We start from the raw sequence: 19,696 nt of genomic DNA, 5'->3' as shown, positions 1-19,696 counted from the left end.
ACTAGATAATACTAAAGCATGCCACTTCTTATTACTGTCTTCTATTCCATCTCTCTTTATCTGAATCCATCAACTTTATGCAGAGGCTACATATTTGCCTGGAGAGGGCATTACTCTACAAGACAAGTCAGGACAAGTTATTTACTTAAAGGCGCTAGTTATGTCATAATGCTAAATGCAATGCCCACTGATTCAGGGTTGTTTGTTTTCTGTGATCCTTGCAAGATGTTGATACAAGGACAGCCAATGAAAAATACAACTTCCATCCATGTCTGAAGTGACACTGGAGCATAGACACTGATTATGATATTCTGGAATATGCTTGGTCTAAGCCACTTTGTTTTATTTATTTTAAAATTAGTTTTTTTTTTGAGAATTCAACAAGTGTCATGGGTTGGAAAAGAAGGCCTCACTTTTTAGTTTTCCCTTAACAAAGAGATTGTAGTGCACAGTGGTATAATTAACCTGAATTCTTTTTGTTGCCACACTGATTGATCTTGTGGTCCCATCCTAAAATGTGTCTTTTCAGCTCTACTTAATGCCAGTTGTTAAACTGGTTCCCTATGGCCAGAATTAAATGTAAATCTCTCACTGTGGCCTATAGGACACTGACTGGATGTATATCCCCAAGCGCCCACTGCAGTCTTCTGATGAGCGTCTGTTGTGATGACCAGCCGTACACGCTAGGTCAAATTAAAGATTCTTCTCGTCAGTGGTGGAATGAGTTGCCCAGTGCTCTCCCTTCTTTCAAGAGGGGTCTATCTGTTCAGCATGAACTTTGTTCATTAAGCGTGTTTTGTTTGGTCCTTGGTTAAAATGAAATGCATGTTGTTTTGTACAAAAACATCTGCTAATCATTTTAGAAATAAACACTAGGAAATCACACAGAGAGCGCAAACCTCCGCCAAGCGAACACATAACCGCTTGCTGGATCCAGACGGTGATATGGATCACTCCGAAATCCAATCTGAAATCCATCCATAACTTTTTGAGTTATCTCGTGAACAAACTGACAGACAAACAAACAAAACCCCGATGAAAACATAACCTCCTTGGTAGAGGTAATAAACAAATGTGACTTCCTCCACAATTGCCACAAGTGACCTGCAGTATAGGTAATGTGTGAGCTCAGATTCATGTGCCTGGCAATTCATACCCAATACCTGTTAACAAACCCAATAATATACTTTTGGTAATAATGAGTACCAAACCACATCAGTTAAATGTATGATTTATTTTTTTGAGATACATTTGACGAAAATAAATTTGATTTTCGTGTGATCTCCATAATTAGTAGAAATATTTCAATATAATTTAAAAAGACCTTGTTACAAACATTTAATTGTATGAAAATATCAGTCCATACATGTAAATGTGTATGTGTGCGTTTCGGTGTCTGTCAGTAACAAAGAGTTGCATTTGTGTGAGCAAGTTGTGTGTGCGAGAGTGCTGTGGGTATTAGTGTGTAAGTGCATCACGGAGGAAGTAAGGGCATTTGTCATAACATCCAAACACCTGCTGAAGCCCTGAGAAGGGTTTTTCTTTTTCTATACATTTTTTTTTCTTATATATTCATTTTTGTTTTTAAAAAATGCAGTTAAACATTTTTTTTTCAATCAATAAAAACCTATCTGACTAAATCTGGCTGTTTCCCTGAGGAAAAGCAACAGATTTTAAGGTGCACTTCATCCAGCAACCACCACAAGCCCGTCATTAGCATTCGGTATGGCTGCGACTACTATGATTACATCTCAAACAACCAAAAATGACCTGCTTTTGTCATCTTACGTAAAATCATATACCCTGTACATTAACATGAAGAGTAAAAACCACAGAGGGGGTTGAGTTCCATGCTCGTGCAGACTGATAAGGAAGGTCACCAGCCACGTGACCACACAATGACCCTGAGCGGAGAGCTGACCATCCGAGAGCAGGTTTCGCTTGGACCTTGACTCCCATCTCCTTTGAAGAGGTCTTGCGTCTGGGCTCATTTGCCATGGTGGTAGAACCTCTGGCCGGACTGGCTGTGAGGGATGTACGCGCCTCGTGGGCCGGGCTGAGGAGAGCTCTGAAAGGAAGCCTTTATTGGAGGACAGAGAATAGAAGCTGGGTCAAAAGGGCGACAATGACAGGAAAGCAATTTTTGGCTCCCTCATCACCATTGTCTACAAAGGATGTAATGGACTACGTCATTCATTTCACTGGTTGGCAGATGATAGTTAGTCATCAAGTTTAAAGCAACAAAAAAAAACCAGCTGTTTCTTGGATATGATTTATGATTTGAAGACCGATAATGGCATATTTATTTAACCGACTTTCCACTTAGTCATTAATTCACATTCATCCTACAGCTTATCCAGTCATTCCCTTCACTAACAAGTGTCACCATTTCCGATGTAACCACACCTCCAATGTCATATGCAGCATGTATGCCAAGACGCAAACACAAACACAAACACACACACACGTTGAAACTGTGGTGTCAACACTCCTCACTTTAGGCTACCGCAAGATAACAAAAATACGCATCAACCAATCGAAATCGATGCCCCTCTTGCTACTCTCAAATCACCGGTGTGGAAGTATTTTGCTGCTCATTCACGCCAGTTCACAGTTACTTAGCCCTCTCAACTGAGCAAGTGAAAAGATTATCTGGTTAAAGTCCAAAATGACTATAGGCTTAAAATGCACACTAGTACATATTCCATGAACACTAACCTTGGGTCTCTTCGGAGAGTGCTCAAACAATCAAATTATCATTATGTGTCGTTTCATTTCACTATGTTCACGTCTATATTCACTGTTTGTTCTGTTTACAACCTCACAGTAATACAAATGGCTTTCAAAACAGAATAGGAAAGGCAGCAAAACGTAAATAACTTAAAAAAATGCATTAATAATATTTTTATTTAATTTTTCAAAGATTGAAAATCGAAACAAATCTTGTGTTTAGAAGCGACAATCAAATCGAATTGAGGATTTGGAGAATCATGACACCACTGCTAACAAGTGAATATCTGTAAATGTCACTGCTAAGAAGTGAATATCTGTAAATTTCAGACTATGCTAGCACCCAAACTCATCGCTAAGGTAAACACATTCCTTTCATGACAAAGTGTGTTGTGGATGGTGTGACTCACAGCATGGCTGGGTTGTGGGGGAGTCCCATGAGAGAAGCCTCCAGGGGAGGCTGGCCTTGGCGGGTGAGCATATGGCAGTCCAGTCTGTGCAGATATCAAACCCACAACTATCACTAATGTGTTACAATGTTTCAAGGAACTGAATCCTGACGCAACAGAAATATTGACACTGCACTCTTACTAGTGTGATCTACTGTGTTATGCATTGAAAAGTACAGCAATGCCAACCTTGCCAGGTGGAATCTGGACCGCAATGGAGGGGGTTGGCAGCAAACCAGCAGCACTAGCATGGAGAGCCTGAGGAGGCATAGTCCTCAACGGACTCTAGAACACAAGCACAGAACAGAGCACAGAACATCACCATTATTAAAGTATATACAGAACAACGGGGCAAAAGTGGCCCAGTGTTTCAGCCGCTGACTTCAAAAGGAACAGACAAACACATCTAGTGTAAATTGAATGATCCTATTTGCATCTGTGATGTGGACTCACAGAGTCAGTGAAGCCGGACTGCTGGTTTGCGTGCTCCAGCTGTTTCTGTAAAGGAATCGCAGCGCTCGGGAAAATGCCTTTGGGGAAATAAGAGGAGACTGCATGAACATTCCTAATCACTTAACCATTACATTCCAGTCCTACAAACAACAAACAGAACCGAGACCAAGAAGAAGTCCAGGGGGGTATTCCAAGTACGTGGTACGTGATAGACCTGGGTAAGATAACTCAGAGTAAGTGGTAAACCGCCTACAACAAGAGCCCTACAGTATAGCATTGTTTTGTTAAGTGAATGAAGCCATACAGCTCTTCTATTAGGAGGTTTACCACTTACTCTGAGTTCACTTACCCAGGTCTGTTACTAAACCACGTATTTGGAATACCCCCCCAGGAGAAAAGAAAAGTGAAGTGAGTTATGATCATTAACAAACATCCTACGACGTACCTGGCTGAGACACAAAGTGACCGTACACTGCATGGCCTTGCTGCTGGTGGGGCAAGTAGGGCATGGTCGGAAATGCAGCAGCGCCTGAAAAGAGGAACATCATTGCAACACTTGTGTCAGAGCCACACTTTTTTGGAATAGTCTGCCTGTTGAGTTAAGGGACTGTAGCAGTTTTGTCATTTTCAAAACACATCTTAAAACTTGGTTTAAGGACAATTACAATTGCCATCATACAGCAAATGCTTAAGCCCACAAACATTGTTTTATTATTGTTTTTTTTTCCTTTTCTTTCTTTTCTCTTTGTACTTATAGGCTACTGTATTCATATGTATACATATATGTATGTTCATATGTAGGCTACTGTAATTAATTAAGGGTAAGGGAGGGCAAGGTTATAGGCAGGGAATATCTGTCTGTTTGAGGGTATGTTCATTGCTGATGTATTTAAACTTGTTATTGCATTTTATACCTTTTGAATTTTAGGGTGCCTTTAAGATCTGGCTAGGGACAACAGATGGAAATTAGCTCTTGTAGCTAACTCTGGCTTGTTTACAGCAAGTGACTTGTCTGTTGATTAATGAGCACTGTCCCTATCAAATAAAAAAATAAAATAAAATAAATAAATAAATAATGTGTACATAAGACTGGTTCAAATAACATCATGCTAGCCTTGTTTTAAAGCAACACTAATGCACTTTTCCTCGGTCACACGTACGCTATTTGTTTATCCAGCCAATAACGATGTCCACAGACAAGGTAGAGTGTGTTGCATGATTTTATGAAAGTATGATGTATTGCGACGTTGAAGCAAGTCAAATTTGTAGTTTCTTATGACTCATTCCATCGTACTACAGAACCACAACCGGATCCTATAAACTCACATAGTGCGGTTAGAACCGGTTGAGGGCTGCAAAGCGAATGCAGAAGGGCCGTTCACCCTCTTACGAGTTGATGAACCACTGAAATGATTTTGGGAACATTATTTTAAGGTGCAAAAAACCTCTTTAGTGTTGCTTCAACTTCACACCCTCTTAATTGCCTCTGAAATGACAGGAACACAGAACAGAAAGGGACAAGGGGCGAAGAAATACACCAACAAACCAGAGCACAGCACACCTCTGAGCTGGGAACTGCTGGCGTAGCTGACAGGCACCGGTTGACTGGGGGTGAAGGGGGACGCGTGTTGGGACTGGGCCACACCGTAGGGCCCGTGGGCTGGCTGGCCTCCGGAGTACTGAGCATGCTCCGAGGTGCCCGCGCTGAAACCCTGTTGGGACTGGTAGTGTCGGCCCTGTGAGGTCAAGGACAGGAGATGAATTCTTCCCCATGCACAGACGGCAGAACCACACAAAAGTACCGCTCAATGATAGGGACTATTCTTAGCTAGCACAGCGGTTGCTCAACACTTTTGGCCGAGCGGTACAGGAAGGGCCTGTGAGTCATTCTTAGATCACTGCATTCGGACTGAATGGCCTGAGGTTTATGGACCAATAGGGACATGAAGTGAATTGAAGCTTAAGCATCTACAGTGAAACACGCCTAAATACTTTTAATGCTTTGTAATGCTCATGCTAGAAACCTTTGCAGTTAGACATCTAAAACAAGAAAAAGAATGTGGGACTTTCCTTGACACTAACATCAGATTTCATCATACTCTGGCTACGTTAACTAATTGGATAGTAGTTGCCAATAAATGTGTGGGTTTTATGGCGGTTTTATGGCGAGATGAGGATTTCAGTGGGGATTTCTGCAAGACATTACATTATCCACATTTTTGAGAATGTCACATAAAAAACAAATAGAGAATTACTCACCGGAATGACAGGAGTCTGAAAGAGCTGCTTACTCCTCTCTCCCAGGAGTGCTCCCGGTCGACCGTGGCTCACTGGACTGGCTGGATGTTTAAACCACAGGCATGTGATGAGCATACAAAAATGCCAACCAATATGTTGCTGACAGTAACACATCACAGACAAATACATATCTTTAGCTATGATGTTTCTTGCTGGGTGGTCTGCCTACCTTGCATGCTCAAAAGGTGCTGTCCTGAGTGGATGGCCATGTTGGGCTGGTATGTGGCTGAAGTCAAAGTGGTCATGTCACTAGAGAAAATAGATGGAGACAGCCCATCAAACTGAAGAATTCTCTGTGCATTACTGGAACAATCGTGTCCAACAACATATACTCTTGTTAGCATAGAACAATGTTTTGTCCTGAACTGCACGCTTGATGATAATAATAACATGAAAAATAGACATACACTATATTGCCAAAAGTATTGGGTCACTTGCCTTGACCCCCCCTAATGACTTAAGTGACATCCCATTCGTAATCCATAGGGTTTAATATTACTATAACAGCTTTGACTTTTTTGGGAAGGCTTTCCATAAGATTTAGGAGTGTATTTATGGGAATTTTTGGCCATTCTTCCAGAAGTGCATTTGTGAGGTCACACACTGATGTTATGAAGTGAACATGAAGTGGCTATCCAAACTGTTCTCACAAAGTTGGGAGCATGGAATTGTCCAAAATCTATTGATTAATGCTATAGCATTCAGAGTTCCTTTCACTGGAACTAAGGGGCCAAGCCCAGCTCAGGGATGGCCCCTGCCTGTTCCAACATGACTATGCCCCAGTGCACAAGACAAGGTCCATACAGAAATGGATCTCAGAGTTTGGTGTGGATGAACTTGATTGGCCAGCACAGAGTGCTGACCTCAACCCGATAGAACACCTTTGGGATGAATAAGAGCAGAAACTGAGAGCCAGTCGCCTCGTCCAACATCAGTGTGTGACCTCACAAATGTGCTTCTGGAAGAATGGCCAAAAATTCCCATAAACACACTCCTAAACCTTATGGAAACCCTTCCCAGAAGAGTTGAAGCTGTTATAGCTGGAAAGGGTAGACCAACGTCATATTAAACCCTATGGATTAAGAATGGGATGTCACTTAAGTCATTAGGGGGGGTCAAGGCAGGTGACCCAATACTTTTGGCAATATAGTGCATGTTTATAAACACTGTCCCTAGTTCCAGATCTGTAGTAATGAATTAACCACAGTTTAGTGCAAAGCATTAGCAGACTTCCAATAAAAACGGAATGCATAAACTCTGAAATCATTCAAGACTGTTCCGTGCTTTGTTTACACTTTTGTATACTACCACTTGATATTGAAAACAATATGATAGCTATTGAAACAGACTAAAAAGACACAAACACAGGCTGACTACAAATACAACATATTTGCACCTTCCTCTTCTTGAAAGCTTGAAATGACAGTTGACAGAACCACCCTCTTTCACAGTCCTTGAATGTATGATAGTATACTTTAAGCTTTGCAGTTCTGAAGAAATGCTACCTCTTCAGTGTGTTCTGGGTTTCTTTATACAGATGAACTAACACATAAGGAAAGCATCACTGTAGTATCTTAATGGTCACCAGTGTTTTCCCACACTATGGCCCCTTCTCAACCTCTCTCCTCCATGCTCGGTCCTGCAGGCTCGTTCCCACTGATCTATAAAGACCACTGGATAGACTATCCCATTGTTGCCGCCCCATCATTCTTTATCTAGATCAGTGGAAACGAGGACCGAGGAAGGAAGGGAGGATAGATAGAGAGAGGCCCTATGTGTTTCTAGGGGATTTCCCAGACTGACAATTTGACAACCACCACCATGCTCACCTCTGCTCTTTTCTTCGCCTCTTTTCCTCTTCATGCAGGACCTTCTTGAGTTGTAGGAAGAGCTGGTGTTTCTCCTCCTGAAGCCCCTGCAGTTTCTCCCCCATCTTCATAATCTAGAATAACAGTAGGACATGTCCAGAAGAAAGGCAGAGAAAGCCATTGCACAGGGCTACTACATGTTTGAAGGACAAGGTAATTTTGAGATGTCAGTCAGTTGTGTTATCACAGCCACACCTGTTCTTTGGTCTCATCTAAGGACATCCGCTCCTCCATCTCTTTTTTCCGCTTTCTCTCTTCCTCTTCTTTCAGTTTTTGTTCCATCATCTTGTCAACTTCTTCTTCCTCTGTGGAGAGTTTTTAAATCAAGCGAAATCAAGCACATCAAATCCCTTTTACATTCGCCTTGTCCCATTAACGGCATGGATGCAGGCAAAACAAGTCAGTCTTTCAGCTCATGTTAATCACACAATGGATTTGTTGTCTGAAGATATTTTCTATTCCTGGCTCTAGATATATCCTTGAATACATGTTGAACCATTTAGAGTAACAGGCTAAGTTAGTACTGCCTATGTTCACATTTAAGCAGTGCAAACACTGGCATTTGGAACTTTAAATTAAGACAATTCGCACAGTTTCTCCCTGGTATGACGACAGAATATACAGATGCCTCCACTTATCGAAGAGATGCCGTCATTGCCGTCAAAGCAGTCAAAACAAAGAAACAAATAAATAAATGTACAAACCTTGTCGCTTTCTCTCCCTCTCTCTCATTATGTGCTTGTGCAATGCCCGTGCCATGGCATTGGACAATTTGGGCCTCTCCAGAAGAGCTGGCATTATGGTTGGTATTGGAGGGGCCAGCTAATGAGACAGTACGACGAGAACATTCAATACTACATCCCCGAACATTATTATTAAAACATTATCTGTAGATAGCCAGCACAATACTGGCATGATTGGCCCACTTCACAGAAAAGGAAAAGATGACTACGCAAAGGGCGTTAGACACAATAGTAAAGATATTTGAGAAATTAATTCCTTGGTCATTAATATGTCACAGTAGCGCCCTCCAACACTCTAGATAATTGCTACATCAGCTGCATTACTTACTTACCATGTCAAACTCTACAACGACAGTCTACCACTAAGACAGAAATAACTACTGTCAAGAGGCCTAGCACAGAATAGCTACGGCTAGCTAAGAGCCGTCGATAATTGCCAATTCCCTGCTCTAGGTGCAGAGAGAGCTAGCTGGCCAGGCTATTGCCTTGCTTGAATCAGGCAATACTACAGATTACGTATTATTCAAAACAGTCAAAAATAAAATTTCAAATAGCTGTTTGCCTTGTCAATATAGCTAACGTTATGTTAGCTTAGCCAGCTAGCTCCATGAAACGACATATCTAACGTTAACAAGCCAACAATATAGTTCTGAACCGATATTCACAAAATCCTCTTCAACGCACTTTTGTCCGTGTCTGAGAAAACTGTGTTGAGCTTGTTTGAAGTTATTTGTCACATTAATTGACAAAAGTATAAGGCCCTAACTGGCAGTCAGCTAACTGTAAAATGAATACACATTCGGTTGTCGCATTTCCGGCGATAGGCGCTAGACGTCGCAAAAATAATACGTGAACCTGCCAGCAAGGCAAACGTCAAAACCAGAGATGTCAGATCAAAACTCCAAGCAGCCTCCACCTTTGATTACTTTGACACGTTCCATTTCATAAATTGTAAACCAGTTTTCTTGTTGATTGTTATATGGTGCAAGTGAATAGCTAACGCATTATTATTAATAAAACAAAGACATGAATTGGACAATTAGCCTAGACTTATGTGAGTGTAGTCTAAGCCCAGACCTGCTATGTAGTGTAATCATTACTTCCATTTCATAGTTTTTCATGGCACTGGGTCGATGTGTATAAAATCTAGTAAAATCTTGTCAGAAATAAAACTCTCATTTGTTGGTCAAGTTTGTATTGGACAAAAAAGGACATCTATGTTTCACACTTGTTTGTGACATCAAGACAACATGTTAAAAACACCCACCAGAATTCAAATAGTCATCAAATATTGTGGGTGTAAAGAAATGAAAAAAAAAAAGAGACAAAAATAAGCAATCTCATCATGAGAAGTCTCATAGAACTTTTCATATAACTTTCCCCTTTAAAATCAAATTCCATGCAGGCTGCTGGGACAGAACCAGTTTCTAGTACCCTGATTAATGTATGCATATCAAATGATTCATGTAGTGTCTCAGAAGCAAACATATAGACAACAATGTGCAGGTGATTAATGCTGTATGAAATTAAAAATATCTACCTGAAGAACAAACATTGAAATAGCCTTCTTAAACATGGATAAGAGGCACTGGCATAATGCATATGGAGGCCACATGCATAACATGTTTTAAAATAATTTCTTCTAATTTAAATATTCATTGTAAGTCTTTTTATGTCCTTGTTTTTATTGGTATGGAACTTGAAAACATGGGCTGCGTTACATGCTTCTTGTCTGGTCTTGTCCATAGACACTTTCATCACTATATGCAAAATAGAGAAAAAAGTCCTCTTCATGATGCTCCTGAAACCCAAAGAAAAGGGATTACAAGAAAGGAAAGAAATACTGCCACGTTAAAATCCATAAATATATATATAAATATCTATATCTATATCTATATATAAAAGAGAGAGAGAGAGAGAGAGAGAGAGAGAGAGAGAGAGAGACTACTGTACCTGATACAGCAAGCCCATGGTTGCTGATGTTGGAGGAATTACATTGTTGACAAAGAAGAAAAGGGCATCCTCAGCCCTAAGGTGAATTCTTTTCCTGATCAGGAAGTAGAACTGTCCCACTGTCCCAATGTAAAAGGAGAGGTCATATAACATTGTTCAGATTATTCAAAAAAGTATGGTGCTCCGTTTTATAGATTAACATAATTTCATATTGTGACTATACAGAACGAGGAACTCATTCTATGTAAGTCAAGGGTTGCCAAATATTTTAGAGCCCTGCAAACCTATACGATAAAGTAAGACTAAGCAACATAATAACCTGTTAAGTCTGATGGTACAAGATACTTCTTTTTGTCAAGGTCCCCGATTCTGGCCTTCGGAGCTTTTTCCACAATCACCTGAAAATAGAAGACAAACAGAAGGCCTAAACTGATGACAAAATCTAGTAACTACGGTAAACCGATTTATGTCACATAATATTAGCCAAATTATGTTGGCGAAGACACACCCATGTTATAGCCAAATGATCACCCCAGGAGCTAATTCGATGTCAGGACTTGAAATAGTAAAATGTTAGTTGCTAGCTGGACATAAGAAATGAAAGTAACCTTAGCCTATACTTACTGGCACTCTGTCTGGATACTTCTTCCTAATTTTTTCACCCTCCGACCGTCTCTTCTCAAAAGAGTGTTCTTCCTTGTAGACAAACTTCATTTTGGGAGACAGGAAGACCTTTAGAAACTCGTAAATTGTTGTTATATTTTCGCTCACGGTTAGCTAAGAAGGCTAATGTTTACTGGCGTGAGCTGGATTTTGACGAAGGCGGAAGGGTTTCGAACAACACGGAAGAGGTGTTCTAGGTTAGCCTGCTAGCGGAACAAAAATAAATATCACTTTAGTACGACGTTTGAAGAAGAACAACACTCAGTTATTGCATGTACTTAATAAATGTCAACCTAGTACTGTCTCTAAGATAATTTAAGTAGATATATCCTCAGACAAGAGCCCCAGTTTTACTGTAGTCCGCCCCGCCCCGTTAATTTCTGCAATCCAATGGGAACGCGTTCTGTTGGCAGCTGTGTCCTAGAAACAAATGCACGTGCGTACCCTAAAATTGCGTATGGATGAGAATTTTACAAAATTGAATACATTACATTCACTATAAGTAATTTTAACATGAGTTTTACTACCAGGTTACTATTCTGTAGTGTTTTCTGTGAACCGTTCACCGTTTGTGAATTGTTGCCTCATGATTCAAATTTAGCTATCATGTTGCGAAATCACTCAGTAGCGAACCAAAATATGTGTCATTGAGGCAGCCTACATTCATTCTAACCCATTATGTCAACAAGTTAAGCTAACACTCATTCCACTAGCTGTCCATTCTATGTGTGGGCACAGAAACTTTCTAATTTCTGGTGTGTACTAAAAACAATTCTGGACAAGGTCCATATAAAGACATGGATAACAGAGTTTGGTGTGGATGAACTTAACTGGCCTGCACAGAGTCCTGACCTCAACCCAATAGAACACCTTTGGGATGAATGAGAGCGACTGTCAGTCTCCACGCCCAACATCAGTGTGACTAATACACTTCAGGAAGAATGGTCAAAAATCACCATAAACACACTACTAAACCTTTTGGAAAGCCTTCCCAGAAGAGTTGAAGCTGTTATTAGCTGCAAAGGAGCGACCAATGCCATATTAAAACCTATGGATTAAGAATGGGATGTGACTGAAGTTCAAATGTGAGTCAAGCAGGTGAGCAAATACTTTTGGCAATATAGTGCACATTTACTAGTTACTGTGGATATGTAAGGTTAATGACATATTTGAACTCAGAAATTATTTTATTTGTTTATTTTTTTGGTTGATTTCTGGGGAGAGAGCAGAAATCTTTTACAACAGTAAAAATAGTCTTTAATTTTTTCCCTTACAAATTATTACAATTCTTCTTAGATTCTGCCCAAGCGAGATCTCAATAAAAATCAATATCATAGGATAAATAGTTGATATTGCTAATAACTCATTCATTGAGATTTGAACCACAGCTCGTCACTATGGACAACAACAACAAAAAATCTATATTTAAAAATACTTAATGGCTCATCACATTCCAGTGATGGGGACCAATGACGTGACTTTACCTGAGCATGGTAGTCAGCAAGGCTGAGGACAGGAAGGGACAAGAGCTGGGTATGGTGTAAAACCTGGACTAATAAAGATCTGGGGGGAAATAAGTGCCCTGACAGTGACAGGGGAAAGACCATTTAGCCACAGTTGTTTCTTCTGTATTAAAAAGAAAAGAAAAAAATGCTGAAACACAAGCACTCTCGCACGAATACTCAACATGCACACTCAGAATCCCAGGACTGTAAGGCAAAGTTTCCATTTTGGACAATAGAAAAAAAAGGAAAAAAAATCATCATAGATGCAGGCCTCTCTGCCCCAGTGGTAAGAGTCCATATGAGTCTCTAAAATCGTTATCTTCCCCATTCCTCAAACTCTGTGCACGCCACTTCCTCAGCAGAAGTGGTATGGAGACGAAGGGCTGACTGCTTCAGTAGTGGATGAAGGGTCTATGGGGCTAACGAACGGCAGCGAGAGGCATTTTCACAAAACCGAGAGCTGGGGCTCGGAGAGAAGGCAGGCCCCAGTGGACAGAATCACCACAGTCGATGCTGGTGTAGGTTTCGACTGAGGACGGATCGGACGTCCGACGTAAACCTGGAGGAAACGGCACAGGCAAAATATTGGCAACATTTCTAATATAACTTCTTCAATAAGAGTGTCACAGTTCTGTGTAACCTTATTTTAGGTAGCATGGTATGACTGAATTGTACAGGACGTACAAGAAGCTATAAAACATTCTTCAGATTTTTACAATTGAGGTGCCTTGGATATGCATGCATCCAATCAATCTAGACCGAGAGCAAAACAGCCAAAACACCATCAGCCTAGAGGCTGCATGAGCAGACAACTGACAGAAGACTTCACACTTGCAAAGGATGTGATGTTACTTGCCTTAGTGCATCCAACATCGGCAACAAATTTAAAAGTGCAGTGTCGCTAGGATCACTGAACCACGACTTGATTGGTATTGCATTGTCTGCAAAAAGAAAAACGATGCATTCAGTATGGTGGTGAAATATAGGTGGGTCTCTATTGTGGAAAAGTTCATTTTCTACCCTTAGTTTATTTCAAAAAGTACATCTTTCATATAATCTAGATTCATCATTAGATATAAAGTAAGTGTTTAAATATTTGTTTAATGTTTTAATCTTGATGATTACGGCTTACAGCTCATGAAAACCAAATATGAATCTCTCAAAGAGCTAAGCTCAAAGAGAGATCCCAGAGTGTTAAAAAAATATATAATAATAACGAAACGCAATATGTGGCGGCCTGTGTTGAATCTGTGGTGCACCACCATACAGTAGTCTATGTGTGGGAAACACTGGGTTATGTGAGCTACAAAGTCTGGTCATTGAAAATAGTTCTATAATGACAGCTCCGGCAGTTTAACTGGAATTACCAAAATTAGGAAACTTAATGTTACCCTTAACCTTGTTGACACACAGATAACTCGCGGTCCAAACTTTTTCGTGCTGTTTATTGAGGTTTGCTAAAATATTTCATCTTTTATAAAGGTGTTTCAATCTATTACATTCAATCCAATTGAACACGTTCCCCCATGGGGGCATTTCAACCATGGTAACCACGATTACTGGGGGTGGTAACCACCATCATGACTAGTGGCATAAATGCCGACTGTATGTACCTCATTCAAAATAATTGAACACTCCCACATACTTGTCTCTTTGATAAATCTGACAAAAGCCATTTCATTTAAAGACACAAAGTGACCCAAAGACACTGACCTGGGTTGCTGCGATACGCTCCAGCAGAGTTATCCAGTATGACTATACTGGACAGGTCATTATGCACCACCGACAGGTCCTTAATATAGCTACCTAGATCCAAAGTGCAGTGCTGAAAAGGTGGATGACAAAGTAAGTCAAAAAGTTACACTCAGCAGGGGTGTATAATAAAGTGAGATGAAATGACAGATGTGTGATTTTTTAAGTTATGATGGTGTATGAGCATACCTGTCTGTAGTATCTGCGCCTCAGAATGTCCTTATTATTATCCAATTTATCTGCCACAGCTGAGCCATAGATCTCCATACTGGCTGTGAACACCACCAACTCATACCATTGGCTTACCTAAGGGAACAGGATCATGTACATGTAGTCAACAACCATTAGGAAGCTAAACAAAATGCCAGAGCAAATTGCACAACCAATCCAGGGCACAATCTACGTAAGGGACTATTGATTTCTAGAAATGATAAATACATATATAACATATTCATTCAAGTGTCACTGTGGCCTACAGTACTGATTCTATCCTAACACAAAGATATTGATTAATCATCATTAGTGCCTAATTACCAAAAACTGCCAATGTCCAAACTATCATTTCATTCATTCATTCGTTCATTCATTCAACCACTGTTTCTTCAGGAAAGATTGACTGAGCATCAAGCTCAATGACAGCAATGCCCTAAAATTCACATTCGTAAAATAAAGATATAGCCACCACAATGACCGCAATAACTTTATTGAAAATAACAGGGGGGCCCTTCGTAAATAATACTGTATTCTGTATAGCAAAGCACTTTTGCATTTTAGTCATTTTTCAGTTAAGTCAGCTGAACATTGAACATTGTACATTGAAGCTAGAACATGAATAGATTAAAAACTCACCACTTCTAAAAAGAAGTCCACATGTGGTCGTTTATGGACAAAAAACCTTACTGGATGTTTGTCTATTACCACCTAAAGGCGGGGAAATTACGAGTAAAAAAGAAGATTTAGACAATTCAGAACATTTGTGTGAACACTTGCATTCTCATGTGCCAGATTCTGTTTTGATATGCATGAACTTGTGGTATAATGCAACCCCCACCCCCCCAAAGAAACAGCTAAATCACAAGTTGAAAATATGTTCTGGGCACCTTGGGAATTGTTCATGTCTTATGTCTCTGTTTAAAAACCTTTTTAAAATGAAATCTAAAATGTACTGAAACTGGTTCCTGGACTTACATTGTGCATAACATGTTAACAGTAGACATATTCATGAGTTTTATCAGGTCCCTTTCCACAGGTGTATTAATCTAGCACCATGCAGTCTGCATTCATAATGTAGGTGTTTGATTTTATTTTTATATACCTGTGGAGAGGGACCTGATGACTACATCCTGTCAAAACAACACATTGTGGCATATACTGTACATCTCTTAATAAAACAAATGTGGGTCAGTTTTGAATGCACACAGGTATATTCCTACAATCTGTTTATGGTTCCAAATGGGTACCAATTCAAGAAATAAATGTAACTGACCCTTGCATAATAATGACACGGGTGGATTATGTTTATAATAATTTTTAACACCACCCTTGGCAAAGCACTGGAAAACAGAGCCTTTGGTGTAACTGACTGTGGCCATATGCCGTCTGTGGGCAGTGATAAACCAGGCACCTCTATATGTAAGGGATAATCAACGACGCGCCGTGCGTTAATAGGAAAATAATGCACGTTCGAAGTGGTAATAAGGACCCGACGCCGCAGGCGGAGGGGACTTTACACTTCGATAAGTGCATTATTTTCCTATAAACGCACAGGGCGCGGAGTTGATTATCCCGCTTATACCACTGCTACTATCATTTTCGTTTATATTGCCGCTGTCTTAGATACAACGTTGCTGTTTTTACCGTTACATTCACATTGGCGAATTGATATTCAAGTGTGATAAGCCCAAAAAAACGAACTACTTCATAGCCGTGCGGTATATAGAAAAATAATGCACGTTCCAAATAGCGCATCACAATAGGAAATTTGACCAAGCAGTGGTATAACAGTGGTTCAGTTCCGTCTCCATGTTGAAACTGCTTCCTTCATATCTATTGCTCATGGCCTCCCGGTTTTAATTAAACGTGCTCTTACTACTGACCATTCCTAGAAGTCTGTGTGCTCTTGTCATTTTTGAGCCATGCTTGCTTTGACAGTAGGTAGAGTTTTAAATTGGAATCACAAACTGACTGTTCAAAACATGCAACTCTCTCTTTAAGAATGACAGAATGACAAGACTCATAGATTTTACTTGTTTTGTCATGTTGACCGCTTCGATGTTTACTAACAACTAACCACGCTTCCACTAAACATGCTAAAAGATCTTTAGTTTGAAACAGTATGAAAGTAACAATGAAGAGTAAATACAACTACTAGGTGAATCAAGGATACATATTATGATATGTTTTGAGCTACAAAATTAATTGAAATAATACTACAACTCTGAATGCATGTAAACAGTGGACTTGTTTATTCTAAAACTGCACAAGGGAGAAAAGCAGACCAAACCTTAAGGATAAAGTCTGGTGGCGTGCCAGGTCGGACATTAGGTCTCAAGACCCCATCATGGTGGGAGTGGATCAACGTCTCGTCCAGATCCAGCACCAGGATTTTACGTTTGACAGCATCTGAGGAAACAAGACCACAAACATCAATCATGGCATATTCCAAGACAGCACTGGTATGCATAGAACATAAATAATGTTTCACACTACAAAAACTGTTACTTACTCAGTCTATTCCTGGACACAGGTGAGAGAGGTAATATGTCATAGCGCACTGTTTGATACTGAATTATCTGTGTGAAATAAATGACAAAGATAGCATAGGATGAATAAATTATTCTAAATGTTCACAATTATGAAAGTCTTTAATTAATTTTTTAAATTATTGTAAAAATATGAAGTCAACCCATCAGATAGTCTTTCCTCACAATGTTTGAATCTTCCAAGGTTGGGTTTCCTCATGTGTGCATCTTAGAAGGATATGCCAAAATGTGCCTGTCTGTATTTTAACTTCTGTTGATCCAATACATGTGAGCATTTTTCATAATAGTCATGTCATAGAACTGTCTTTTTTCTCTTTGATAGTGTAAGATATCAGTGTCAAGTGCAGAATGAAGCACTGTGTGCAAAGGACATCCTTGCCCCCCCACACCGGCCCTAACGGACACTATTTATAGCCCCTCCCACAGCTGTCAAAAGCTGTCAAACATGGAACTGTAGATCAGCGTGACTTCAGTATAGTCATAAGTCTTCTAGGGGCCTCTTCACACTTGCTGACATACACATCATAAAAAACACACCTGCATTATTTGTATATGACCACAAGCATGCTTTTCTTGAGGCATACAACAAATAACACATTCATATTTGTTAAGAGCAGTAAAAAATGTCACAAGTTATACAAGAGGTGTGACACTTCTGCACACAAACAAGCAAAACCAAACTTTTTCGTTCTATGTTGTGTTTTAGCAAATTTGGACTGACCTCACAAGAGATCAATTAGTAGGGATTACAGTGTTTACACTTGGCAGGACCACAATATATTGCCCCAGTTAAGGTCGTCCTTACATAAAAAAGAAAGAAAACATCTGAAGGTCATAATGGACTGTTTGTCTCAGTAGATTGTATAAAAACAGGTGTGCATAACATGGAGTCATGAAACTCACAATTACTTACACACCAAACACTGATTTTAAAAAACAAGCCCTAATTGAGGTATCACAGCAATTCACAAAAGCTGTCCATATATTTAAATATATCAATTATCGTAAAAACAATAACAAAACTGCAATACTACAGAATTAAAATCAGTTAAAATAGAACTTACTCTTTCACTTTGAACCTGATATTATCAGGTCGAAAGTCTAGGGTTCAACTGCTCTAGAGAACATCATAAACATTTGCATTGCTTAACTGTTTATCTTCATCGTGCGACTCACACAGCAACTTAAATGACGGCTGAGGTAGTAAACAGTATTTAAGAACATGTTTTGGAGTTGATCAGAAGTGCATGGAGTAATTAACTACACAGCTTTGTAGGAATGGGGTGATGTAGTAATAGAGGCCTATTGAAATATGGCATAAAGTCATTCTGTCATCCTCATGTGTTCTCTAATTCTATATATATATATAGACTTTCAAGATCAACTAAAATTAGACAAACGGTGGACTAAACATCATCATTTTAACAGGTGTGATTGCAACAGTAACAAAGCAACGGATACTAACCGTTCTTAAGTGCTTCCTGAGTATGTACAAAATGAAACCCCATATTCTGGACGCCACTCCAAGAAAAGTCCTAATCCCGAGTAAACACTGACGAGTTTTCAGCATGTTGGTACGTCAAGATCGATGCAGCAAACCTCCAAGCGTATAATCCAAAATTGGTCCACAAAGTTGATAGTCCAGGTCCAAACGACTTTGATAAAGCAGAGAGTCCAGCTTCAGCTAGCTACAATAGTAGCCAGCTAAAAGCTAGCCACTTCCCTCCAGAATCCCCTACCTGTACGTCGACTCTTTATATTAACAGTTATAACCCAGTTATTGGGCCGGCCTGTTTTCCCCTTGAAGACCTCGCTCTACAACAACTAACGTTATACCTAACACAAAATAAAAGCCCCGACTAAATGGGCAAAAAGCTATGAGTTGGTTTTGTCAAGAAGACATTCTTAGCGTTCACGGATAACCTGTAGCAAGACTGTCTTGTGGAGTTTGGAGTAAATGTCTCGGACAATAACTAGCCAAGTTGCTGCTTCAATGGAAACCTGTATTAAGCATTGCCAAGTGCACTTAGTAAGGTACCCTTCAATATCTGATTATTTGAGACCATTTAAAAAAACACGCAGAAAGTCACAGTGGACGCCGTCAAAATAGCTTCCAAGCCGGAACCGTAATGAGGGCCGCCATCGGTATAATAGTCGTCACTTCCGTGAAACTCCCAGAGCTACATGGTCCCTGTCCTCGCGGTAATTGATGAGAAAAAAATATACAAACATACCGAGTTAGTTACAAAAATCCTATTGGGGGATACAAAGTAAGAATTAAACCATGTCAAATGTAAAAAAACAAGTCATCTGTCAAACATTCCATCAACGCTATGATAAATATGGAGTAAACTAAATACATCCTGCATTTAAGATATTCTTTCACCTTAGGATTGTATGCAGCATAGGATTTTTACATAATTCATTGACAAATAAATATCCTCCTGTCTGCCAGTTCACGCACGTGGTCGCGGGCAACTACACAAAATGTGACGTCAGCAGGATTTCCACACCAGATTG

At 39.9% G+C, this 19,696-nt stretch overlaps 3 protein-coding genes across 6 annotated transcripts; all 3 read right to left on the bottom strand.

Annotated features, from left to right (window-relative positions):
* Positions 1–1,215: 1,215 nt before the first annotated feature.
* Positions 1,216–9,373, bottom strand: gps2 (G protein pathway suppressor 2). Of its 4 annotated transcripts, none has more exons than XM_062537129.1 (12): positions 8,874–9,371; positions 8,503–8,620; positions 7,994–8,103; positions 7,760–7,872; positions 6,100–6,179; positions 5,892–5,971; positions 5,179–5,368; positions 4,078–4,161; positions 3,633–3,709; positions 3,369–3,464; positions 3,141–3,224; positions 1,216–2,080 (listed from the first exon to the last, which is right to left on the bottom strand). In XM_062537129.1, exons 1-12 carry the CDS (start codon positions 8,874–8,876, stop codon positions 1,988–1,990), a joined length of 1,128 nt encoding a protein of 375 aa, XP_062393113.1. In that variant the 5' UTR covers positions 8,877–9,371; the 3' UTR covers positions 1,216–1,987. The 4 variants fall into 4 exon arrangements, 3 of the variants coding, with proteins under 3 accessions (XP_062393113.1, XP_062393114.1, XP_062393115.1); XM_062537130.1 differs by having other exon boundaries at positions 5,194–5,368; positions 8,874–9,369; XM_062537131.1 differs by having other exon boundaries at positions 9,226–9,367.
* Positions 9,374–9,719: 346 nt separating this feature from the next.
* On the bottom strand, positions 9,720–11,532 carry LOC134080608 (gamma-aminobutyric acid receptor-associated protein-like). The gene is made up of 4 exons (XM_062537128.1): positions 11,119–11,532; positions 10,814–10,892; positions 10,495–10,613; positions 9,720–10,342 (listed from the first exon to the last, which is right to left on the bottom strand). Exons 1-4 carry the CDS (start codon positions 11,206–11,208, stop codon positions 10,259–10,261), a joined length of 372 nt encoding a protein of 123 aa, XP_062393112.1. The 5' UTR covers positions 11,209–11,532; the 3' UTR covers positions 9,720–10,258.
* Positions 11,533–12,339: 807 nt separating this feature from the next.
* Positions 12,340–19,693, bottom strand: LOC134080607 (CTD nuclear envelope phosphatase 1A-like). The gene is made up of 8 exons (XM_062537127.1): positions 18,642–19,693; positions 17,140–17,206; positions 16,918–17,036; positions 15,264–15,335; positions 14,604–14,720; positions 14,376–14,487; positions 13,519–13,603; positions 12,340–13,221 (listed from the first exon to the last, which is right to left on the bottom strand). The coding sequence occupies exons 1-8, from the start codon at positions 18,744–18,746 to the stop codon at positions 13,161–13,163; spliced, it is 738 nt and encodes a 245-aa protein (XP_062393111.1). The 5' UTR covers positions 18,747–19,693; the 3' UTR covers positions 12,340–13,160.
* Positions 19,694–19,696: the final 3 nt, after the last annotated feature.

Source organism: Sardina pilchardus, chromosome 5 (assembly GCF_963854185.1).
Source record: "Sardina pilchardus chromosome 5, fSarPil1.1, whole genome shotgun sequence".
Taxonomy (NCBI): domain Eukaryota; kingdom Metazoa; phylum Chordata; class Actinopteri; order Clupeiformes; family Clupeidae; genus Sardina; species Sardina pilchardus.
Note: the sequence above shows the minus strand (reverse complement) of the source record. Positions and strands in the feature narration are given on the sequence as shown.